This window comes from Corvus cornix, chromosome 1, assembly GCF_000738735.6.
Source record: "Corvus cornix cornix isolate S_Up_H32 chromosome 1, ASM73873v5, whole genome shotgun sequence".
Taxonomy (NCBI): Eukaryota; Metazoa; Chordata; class Aves; order Passeriformes; family Corvidae; genus Corvus; species Corvus cornix.
The window spans coordinates 80,017,240-80,028,113 of record NC_046332.1 but is presented as its reverse complement, the minus strand read 5'-3'; the positions used below and the strand labels follow the sequence as shown (position 1 = coordinate 80,028,113).

The 10,874-nt window shown below is 48.8% G+C and overlaps 1 protein-coding gene across 3 annotated transcripts in view; it reads left to right on the top strand.

The window, feature by feature from the left end:
* Positions 1–771: 771 nt before the first annotated feature.
* Positions 772–10,874, top strand: part of FGF14 (fibroblast growth factor 14) — a 384,596-nt gene continuing 374,493 nt past the window's right edge. For 2 of the 3 annotated variants that reach the window (XM_010394116.4, XM_010394115.4), the window contains exon 1: positions 772–1,457. In XM_010394116.4, coding sequence (XP_010392418.1) covers positions 1,250–1,457 — 208 coding nt within the window. In that variant the 5' untranslated portion in view covers positions 772–1,249. The remainder of the gene's footprint in view (positions 1,458–10,874) is intronic. The other variant, XM_010394117.4, reaches the window with a different exon arrangement.

Sequence of the window (10,874 nt, the reverse complement as noted above, 5' to 3'; positions counted from 1 at the left end):
CAGAGGCCAGGGAGGACTGGTGAAAGGGCAGCTCTTCCTGGGTGGGTCTATGGAGAGCATTGACTGGCCCTGCTCAGGAGCCGGTCCGTCTGCCCATGGCAGTGTTGTCCACTCGGCTGTGCAGCAGGTGCTTTGTGGGGCTGTGTTAGCACTCCCTCTCTGGGAATTTGTGGTACCTGGGAACCCCAGTCCCAGCCCAGGACTGCACCGTTCATGGCATCACTACACCGTGAAACATACGGTGCTTGCCTCTGCCGGGCCAACCCCCATACCTCACCAGAACACTCTCTAGGTCTGATGCCAGCAGGTTGCAGAAAGAAACACCCCTCGCGGGCTGACTTAGTTCGGGACTGCGTTGGTCATTCGTGACCGTTGAGAGCATGGCATGGCCGAGATGGGCAAGAGCCACACTTGGGGGAGGGACAGACTTCGGGGGCCAGGGCACTTCGGGTGAGGGGGACAGGGGTGCACGCTGGGCGGCCAGCCCCGGGGCAGCCCGCCCGTCCTGCCCGCGGGCGGTGCCGGGCCGGGCCGGGCCGGGCCGGGCCGCACGTGGCTACGTGACGGCGATCGGGGCCGGCGGGGCTCGGCGGCTCCTCCTCCCCCGGCGCCCGCCGGCGACTGGGCGCCGAGGCTGCGGCGGGCGGCGAGGGGCGGGGGTGCTGCCTCCTGCGCGGCGGAGCGGGCGCAGCGGCAGCCGGGGCCGGAGGCGAGCGGCCCGCGCGGGCGAGGGCGGGCGGCGGCGCGGGGCGGCGGCGGGGGCTGCGGGGCATCGGCGGGGGCTGCGGGCGGGGTCCGCGCCCGCGGCCGGCAGCGGTCTCTGCGCCTCAGCCGGGCTTCGTCGGGTGCTGGCGGTGCGCTCTCCCGCCGCGGGGCTGCACAATGGCAGTCGTTCAGTAGGATGGATCCTGCCGTGGCTTTTGTTCTGCAGATCCACCCATCCTCCTAGCAGTCAAGTACCAGGCTATGGTTTTCTCTCTGGGGATCTTTCTTCCGCGTTTTGCCGGTGTCTCCGATGAGGTTTTGGCCTCGGCTGGGATTTCACTACCTTACTTTTCGTTTGGCTTCTCGCTGAAAAAAGGGATTTCTTATATTTGCTCTCCACGCTTTTGGTTATAATCCAGTGTTGCTCTAGAGGGAACAACCGTTCAGCCTGGCTGAAAAAAAAGCATCCGTTGAAAAGTCTCAAAGAAATATACCACGTGAGGAAAAAAAACTGGGAGAAGATCGGAATATAATCGTTTTTTCTATGATAAAACTGGTGCCCCTCTTCAGGAGAACTGATCTCAATTTATTATTATGCAACCACAAGGATCTCTTCTTTCTCAGGGTGTATAAGCTGCTGGATTGCTTTTCGCCCAAATCAATGTGGTTTCTTTGGAACATTTTCAGCAAAGGATCGCATATGCTGCAGTGTCTTTGTGGCAAGAGTCTTAAGAAAAACAAGAACCCAACTGGTAAGCAATCCATTGCAATGCGTTGTTTTCTTTAATGCTACCCTGTCTGTTGCTCGCCGAGGTAGATCTGCAATCCTGCTGAGGGGAGAAGGGGGGATATATCGAGGCCAGCACGGACATGCATGTGCATACGTGTATGAATAAGCAAGGAACGGTTTGTATTAGCTTCAGCCCCTGTCACCACCGAAAAGGGATAAAAAAAATAATATCAAAGGCCATCCTAGCCCAGCTATTTCCAAGGAGGAAACTTTTATATCACTACCCTTCTTGAGGGGAAGCTGGTGGAGCTCCCCCCTTCCGACCCCGATGCAAGCCCCTCGTGGAGACCCCCAGTCAGTTTTGGGAAGAGGAGACTGGGTCTCCTGTGCTGGTGTTAGCCGGCCCTGCCTGCGGTGGGTGAGTGTGCCGGGGCTCGGGTCCTGCACAGCACTTTCTGAATAGCTTGCAGTATGTCACCCCACACGCACACACACCCACCCACCGCCTCGCTCGGCTTTCTAAAGGCAGACACCCCCCTCCCCCGGCCTGGGGGCTTCCCGTTGTCACTCACCCCCGGCACTCTAGGCCGGGAGGGTGGAGGGTGCTGAGGAAAGGGGGTAGACACTTTCTTGGGGCTTGCGCCCAGACGGTAACTCAGCCAGCTATGCCGAGTGACAGCAGCAGCACCGCCGGGTTGGCTGCGCCGCTCCTCCGCCTCTCGCTGCCGGGATGACCCCTCTGTGCCACACGCCGGTGTCTCTGCGTCCGTCTCTATGTCTGCCTGGCAGCCGGAATCATGCGCTTCGGTTCAGCCCGGCTCCGAGGGGGAAACTTGCAGTACATTACATAAGAAATGCAAATGCAGGTGCTCTGGGCCGCCTGGTCCCTGGGGGTCACGCTGCTGCTGTTGCATCCCTCTTGCTCGGGGCGTCCGTGAGGCCAAGCCCGCGGCTTGGCGAGCAAGGTGGGCGAGAAGGGATGCTCGGCGGGCGGGGGAGCCGGGAGCTTTTCAGGGGAAATACCGGCTCTCCCCGCCGGCCTCTGGTCCCCCGCGCAGCCTGGCTCGCTCACCCCGGCCGGCAGGTTGTCTGCCAGCACTTGCGTGCCTGGGGAGGCGAGAGCCGCCGGAGCCCAGGCTGTGAGGGGAGGGATGCCGTGTGTGCGCGCTGGTGTGTGTGTGCCGGCTGCCCTGCAGTGGCAGCTCCCGAGCAGGAGGCTCCTGACGCTGGCACTGCAGTGTAGTAGATCATAGGCTCTCGTTGCCTCTCTGACACCCCAACATCAACAAGCAGCAGCGCTGGCAGCCCGCACCCCTCTCCTTAAAGGCAGCCGGTGTGCCGGCTGCTGCTTTGCCCAGCCCAGGTCCGGTGCAGAGTCGAGGTGGGCACCTCGGCGGATTTACCCTTCCCCGCCCCCGGCTTCCGTTTGCCAGCTCGTCTCGCCCCTTTCCCCCCCGCCGCTGCCGCAGCAGTGAAAAGCAGACACTTAGCATACCAAAGAGGCTGAAATGCCCCGCCGGAGGCTGCGCTCAGCCTCCCGCAAAGTGTCCTTCGCTTCACTCGTCCCTCAGTACTGCAGCCAGCCGGGGGTCACTTCCCAGCCGTGTGCCCCCCCCGGGTGGGATGGGCCACCCTCTCGCAGCCCCTGGGGACGCCCCTCTCCGCCTGCCCGGGCCGCGCTCGCGGGGGCCGTGACCGCGGGGAGAGAGCGGAGCGGCGGCGTGGCCCTGCTTGCCCTGCCCGCTGCCGTGGCTCCGCAGCCCCCGGGGGGCCGGCTCCAGAGCCGTGGTGCTCTGGGCAAGAGGCGATGCTCCTGAGGAAGGGATGGGGGGGGGAGGGGGGAAGAAGAGGGGGCTGGTGGTTTCTAGACCTTTCAGTTTGCATACCGGGGGGTGAGGTGTATACCCCTCCACAGACACACACCCTCGTCCTCTCCTAAAGAAAGATTTCCTTGCGGAGGGCCGGCTGTCAAGACATCGGCCCCTGAAGCCGAGTTGTGTCCCTCGGAGCACCAGGCAACCGCAGCACAGCTTTCCACCTCCCCGGGGACTTTACCGCACTTACTTACTCCCTCTGCACGGGACGAGAGGATTTGGGTGGCCGGAGCGGCACTATGCCCCGCAGCCACTCTGCCTGCGAAGGGCTGGACTGGCCCGAGGAGGGCTGACCCCCTCTTCTGAAGGAGTGGGGGGAGCACGTTTAAGCAAGCGAGGTGGGCAGGGGGAGGGGAGCGGGCTGGGGGCGCGGAGTGGGGCCCTGGTGGGGGCCACCCCTCCGGCCCGGTCCGCGGTCTCACTCCCCGCCCGCACACCCTGCGCTGATCTGCTCCGCTCCGACTTGATCCCGTCAGAGCAGCCGGGACGCTGAGCGCAGCCGAGCTGCACGCCCCGTCCTGGCACCCCGTTCCGGGAGCGCCGAGCTGCGGCTATGTGTCTGAGGAGGCTAATAATCTGCTTGGCCGGATTAGCTGGTAGCTCGGTCACAGGCGCCGTTGCTCTGACGGCAGATCATCTCCATTCAGGCTGGGGTGTCCCGCGGGAGCGCAAGGAGCCGGTGCCGCGATGCGCGGCCTCGCCTGGTGCCCCCGGGCCGTGGGGCTCCCCGTCTGCGGCAGCCCGGAGACCCCCATCCCCGCTGCGGCACGGGGTGCCGCTACCGCCTCCGGCCCCCTTGGCCCGCCAAACTTTTCGGGAGCCGCTGGGCTTTTTAGTCTCAAAAGGCATCAAATGAGCGAGCAGCTGCCGCTGATCCAACCGTGCGGAAAATCCAGCAGGTTAGGCAGCAAACGCTGGCTGTAATTGCAATTTATTTAGCTATTTTCGGCCTGCTGCACTTTTTTTGTCCCTTTCGAGAGTTGGTCTATTTCCAGAAACGGGCCTGGGTGGTTCCTTTCCAAATGTTCTCTGCTTTGCGTTTCCTCCGCACCGCTGGCTGCAGCCCCCCTTCCATGTGCGGACCCTCTCCCGGGCTCCCCCGCCGTCCCGGGGGGCCTCGCCCCGCCTGCACCGGTAACCGGCACCGGTCGGAGCTCCAGAGAGTGGGGCAAGAGCGCAGGGAGGGATGGGGAGTCCGAAGGGCTGTGTGTAAGTCTCTGTCAGGGTTGCATCAGGAGGCTTTGGTTTATGGTTGGCTGAAACCCCTTGGTTTAAAATTTGTTATCCTCAATAGAGGAGCCGCGTTTGATTGCTCCAGTTATTTACCTCTTTATATTTCTTCATAAGGAGAAAAACTTTGGGAATCAATAGGTGTGGCTGATTTTTTTTGAGTGTTCCTGAGTTTAATGGTACCAAAACTAATGAAGCCCCACATATCTGCAGCATCCTGTCCCTCATGAAAACGTTTGCCATGTGTCAGGTTCCCTGGGACTCACTTGCTTTTGCAATTATTTCTATCTAACTCTGCCCTTCCTGCTTGTCATACACATAGAGAGGACTTCAGAAAGTGCAAGACCAAAGGGACTTTTTCTCACAAATAGTTAAAAAGTTCTCCAAACCATAAGCCCTGAATCAGGGCTTGTTATAATAAGATACTGTCCTCATGGCTTTCCCACCACCATCTCCAGGCTCCAAACTGGGTATCTTCAGCTGGGGAATGGCAAAGTCATGGGGAGAGTTTGGAGCCTGAGGAGAAGGGGGCAAGGAGATTATCTCTGGTTTCTTTTTGAAGCAAGTCCAGCAAGTGAATAGATTTTTTTTTCCAAATGACCAGTGTTTGGGTGCGCATGGGAGGTGTGTTGGCTGGAGTACTAGATGCCCCCATGGCGAGAATTGCTATCACATTTCACTCCTGGTGGCAACCCAACAGACAGAGGATGGATCAGGTTTCCTCTCCATTCATTTCCAAGGAGAAGCATCTCTGCAACACAGTCAGGAATGTTGACAGGAGAGTAGATGGCAATTGGCATTACTATAAATATATTACTGATGGAGGATTTAGTTTAGGAAATTAGTATCAATCTCACATCAACTTCAAATGCAAAAGCTATTTAAAAAGCAATACGTCTGAAATCCAGGCTGCAGCTGAACTGGAATCTTTGCATAGTCCCATGTTAATTTCCTTCTCCATAAAATAGTTTGGCTGGTATTTCATGGTTGCTAACAATTTTGAAAAAGCTTCTAAGCACAGCCATGCGAGGATCTGTTTGAAATGGAAGCTTGTGTCCTGCCCATAAAATATAGTGTATGTGTCTTTATCTGAATTCTGATAAAGTTTGGCCTCCCCACTGCTTTTCTTACTCATAGAAAACAAACCTCCCACCAAAAGGCAAAGACAGTAAGAGCTGTGGGATCAGGTCCTTGAAGTTTCTCTCATGTAGGTCTGAAAAGCAGCTCTGACTGCTTAATTTCTGTAATGGAAATTAAGCCATGGTCTGTTTCTCTTGCTCAAATGTAAAACTGCCTATTTACATGTATTTCACCTATTGAAGTTTTGTCCTCTATGGAATACATTTCCTGAATTTATACAAATTTAATTATTCTTGATCAAATTAAATTGCATACTCTACTTATTAAGGGGTGAAATTTATGCCTGCTCATGCATCTTGCTACTGTAATAAAATGTTTGCACCTAGTTCAATGTCTGCTAATGACAGGCCATTTATAAATGAATTCAAACATAAAAAGGATGATTTAGGCTTAAGGAAAATATAAAAAATGTATTTACAGATATCACAGGTTAAAATATTTATGTGTATGCATTTTTCATTTGAGCTTCATGTTTATTCTACTTAACCATCTCGGATTATGCTAAGTATATTAATTTTAAGCTAAAATTCCTATTGACTTCAAATTTTAAAAAGGAATGATTTAGACATTCAGAATTTGTCCCTTTGTAAAGATTGTCTGTCTAGGAAATGCCTATAAAAATATAATCTGGACATGAGAGAGTTGCTTGAAACTGGAAACCAGTTTTTCAAGAGGACTTCATAAATCTAGAGAAATGGGAATCAGGCTGTTACATTGACTCTGAGGGGGGATTTTGTTGCTGGTGGGCTCACTACTGAGGTTTTCATAGGAACAATCAACATGTAGGATAAAATGCTCTGAATCTGGATTGCAGATGGTAAATGAAATGGTTGTGTGCAAATTAAACTCTGAATATTTACAGATGTTTGCCAAATGTGCCTGTAAACAGTGAGTCCTGCTGGAGCATGTTTCATTCAGTCAAGGATGATCTTGTTGCTTTGGGAGCAGTGATTTGTTTCTATACCTAGTTCTGGTTTAGATGGCTTTTGTGATTTTGGACGCACTATTACTTACCTATGCCTTCCCTTCCTGCTTGTTAGAAATTTCAGGCAATGTCTGAGCATTGCACAAGTGTGCTGTTGGCCCTTTTGTTTGTTTTTTGCATTTCAGTGAATGATAGCTTTTCAGAGATAAATTGCTAGTTTCCTGAACAGTTTACTGAGTAACAAAACATTGAATTATCATAAAATTTTACAATCTCTGTTGTGAAAAAAAATTGCTGAGGTGTATCACGAGGCTTGATGTACAATTAATGTATCCAAGAGCTACTTGCCACTGTACCGAAGGAGTGTATATGTGTTTATAGCAGAAGAACAGTTTACCTGGAAATAAACTTTGTAGGACTGCGCCCAAGTTTAGTTCAGAAAGAGACCCCTTCTTGCACAGGTGGTCCTTCTATTGTCACAGCAAATGAAGCAGGGAAGGATATCTTTTTATTTGAGATCATACAATAAAGTGTTCAAAAGAGTATATTCACCTTCAGACCAGATATTAAAAAAAATATTTATTGTGTTCTTGAAGTGGATCCTTACAGTAGATCCACCCAGAAGTACTGAAAATAATAATTGCAAAGGGAACTGCCAGCATTTAGCACCGTGGTGGACTGAACACACAGCAAGCAAAATATAAGCGATGTATTCTTTTCAATATACTCTGCAGCAAAGAGATATAGCATGTGAATAACTAACAAAGTTGTTGTCCAAAACAGGAGCACACTGACTCTGAAGAACTTTTTAAGGGCAAGACCTCAAAAATCATTAACTGAAAGGCATTTAATGGATACATGGAATGCAGATTTAGTGTATTTGTAGCATATGCTGTTAGAAGCACTCATAAATAGTAGCAAGGAAAGTAAACAGTTGCTGATGAAACAGCACTGAGAAGTCAGAATAATAATATCTGTAGTAATATCTGCACAAGCCAGATTAATAACATCTTCTGCAGTAAAATTCAATGCACTAGTTTAGGTACCATACTGTGGTGAACATAATCAAAATTTTAATAGTTTTTGAGTTAATATTGAATGGTTTTGTGGGTCAAATGACAATAGGTAGCACACAGTTGCTGACAGAAATTGATAGTCTAATTTTAATGTCTGTATTTTGTCTTTTTGCTCTGACACCTGCTTATTTGACTTTCAACTGGAAACAGCATGAGGACTGGCACTGAACGAGTTTAGCGCTTGCATGGAGTAGACACTCTCTTGGAAATTACCTGGCTTAATCTTTTTGTGGCACTAAAATGTACCTGATCCTGTAAGACAGTAGAATGAAACCAAGGTTAAACATTTTAATTCCACTGGAATTTTTTGGTTTTTGCTCGAGGACAGTGATACAAATAAACTGTAATCCTCTATGAAAAACAATGTTCTGAGGAGATTCCCGAAAGACCTGTATTTTACTGAGCTGAGAGAGGAATAGACTTTGCTTTTCACTAAAAGTTTATCGTGTCATCCGTGTTTTTTTTGTTTATGGCTTTGACATCTGAAAGGATAAGAACATGGTGAAGATACAGAATGTGCAGGACTTGTGCCTCAGCTGTTGAGCATGTCCTGTCTCCATCTCTGGGTATCAGTTGGTGTGAGAAAAAATGCAAGATATGAGCAAATCTTTGGGTTTGATCCTTCCGCTAATTTGTCCTCTCAGTTTTCAGCTGTCACTGGACTGTCTGAAGTCAGAGCTTGTATTCAGGTCACTGTGTGTAGTAGCTTCTGAAAGAGCTCCACAACTTTAGTTATCAAACAGCATTTCTATTTTGGGCATCAAAAAGCTTTGCATGGCAGCAAGCTCCACATAACCACGTGCTGTGTGGAAAGGATGTGGAGGAGTTTGCACTTTCTGTGGGTACTCCTTGGTTCTTGTGCTGAAAATCAGAGGCTAACACTGCTATTCCTGCTCCTTGTTTGTGATTACTGTTTATGGAGAGCTTTTCAGGTGAAAAGCACTTCTTTCATGGTGACTTTTCCTTCCTTGAACTGTCTTGAAATCCTGGACATTTCTGTCATCTTGGCTCCTGTGTGGTATAACTTGCGTTTGCTGACAGTATAGGCTATCTTTGACTTTGGAGGAAAAAAATGAGGCAGCAGCTGACACGTCCCCTTTGCATGAGCTGCTTTCGTCCAGCTAGAAGAAGTTAATTTCTATGGATTTTCTAGGGTTATGGGATAAGGAAGTATCTCCTGAAAGGGGCATGTTTTCACAATGTCCTTTCTCATGAGGGAAGAAGTGGAATACTACTCCCTTGAAGAAGCTTTTAAAGAATTAAGCTCTAGTGTGACTGAAAACTAGAATTTTGTACTGTTGTTGAATGGTTTGAATAGGAGAGAGAGCTTGCATATAAAAGCAAAGACTTCTGTTTACATATAAATCTCTTGCTTCTCACTAATGCTAGCAAAGGAAACATACAGGAATTTCATTGCCCTTTAATGAAGTTTGAGACGAAAATGTTAATTTAAAGAAGGCAAGTTTGCCAGACTTGTTACTCTTTCAGTAAACGTATTTCTAAGCATGTCCTGCTACAATCAAACAAAACATCCAGATGAAACAGTTCCCAGTTCATGATTCTCATTAAAGAAATGTACTGTGGAGCATTATCATTGCTCAGTAGTTTCTACACATATCTACACTCATTGCTGTATAGGTGCATTTATTGACATTGAATGAGATGAAGAGGAACGACCAGTGCAAAATATAGTGGAAAATAAATGAAAAAAAAAAAGTGGAAAAATTATAGCACAGGGAAATGCGTAAAAAACCCCTGTTAAATCACTAATACAGTATTATCTTATAGAACTACTGATCAGGAATATCTTAATAAGGATTAAAGTAATAGTAGTCCCTATTAATTTGTAGTGCTAATGACACAAAAAGCCACTTTACCGTTCTGATTTTCTTGGAACTGGAAATTGCAAGTCAAACCCAGATAGCTAGTAGTTCCTGAGAAATTGAACCTAAATATGATGTAGGTGGATTATCCCACTAGGAGATCAATGCAAGATCTCAGCTGTGAACTACCTTTAGGATGTCTATAGCCCAGGTGCAATTTTGTGGCTTGGACTCTTTCACTAAAATCCATATTTTAAAATAGCGTTAACAAGTGGATTGAAATTTGTAAAGCTTTGCACCCCTGAGAGAGTTCTTCCTAGTCCCTTGCTGTTTTAAATCTTTTTTTTCTGTTTGTCCCCATGTGAAGGAGACTTTCTGCCTTAAAAAGTCTGGTTACTCAGAGTTTCATAACCAACATTTACTAGTCTCCTGGCTTTACTCAGACATTTATTGTCTCTATGAATACGACCTTGATCCATCCCAGACTCTGTCATCTCCATTATAGCCTCTCATGTCTCTTTGAGTTTTTTTTACCTTCTTCTTTTGCGAGCATCTCACGTTTTTACTTTGGATAGGGTCTTTGAGGAAAATTAGCCCCTAATTGTATTTCTTTCAGATATTTTTAAGTCCTCTCCACTACTTTGAATAGTTAGCTAGTGACCATGAGCATAACCACTGCACAGGCTTATTTATTAATGATATAATAGGTATTTAGGATGGACAGAGTGTAGGCAGATGGACTAGCCTTTATTTTATTGGGCACGAGCTGTATACATTATTGTTTTCCCACTTTCTGCTAATTTACAGTAGTAGAACAATAGCAGAATAAAGAAATGCAGAGGCTGTAAAGCAATTGTGATTGATTAGGAAAAGACAGTAAAATCAGCAAGAGGATTTAGAAGACCTAAACAAATGTTATCCTTTTGATTTGTTTTGAGGATCATTTGAGGATAGCACTTGCTTGAGGATAAAATGATTGTGTGAGATTCTGCTGTTAAAACAGGACTCCTCAGCTTCCAGGGAAGTTTTCTGGATAATAGTGCTGGGCATTTCTTATTTGAGTTGGTAGGGAGTTGGTTCCAGGTCCTGGCTTTGTCTGTTCACTTAGGTGCTATGTATCTTCTTGAAGCTTTTGGCCATGGCACCCTGCAGAAGAGATCCCAGAGAACTGCAAAAGCTGTGTGGATGCAAGGCATGCCCCTTATGTCCATAACCTCAGCAGGGTACAGACAGAGTAAACCTGTGGTTTGGATCTTGCTTGCTTTTGATTCCCCTTGTTCGCCTTTGAGCTCAATTTGATCGACTAGTTCAGGGACATTATTGTAGGAGAAGATTGTAACATGCCTCTTCAGTGCAACATGCTCTAGGGTT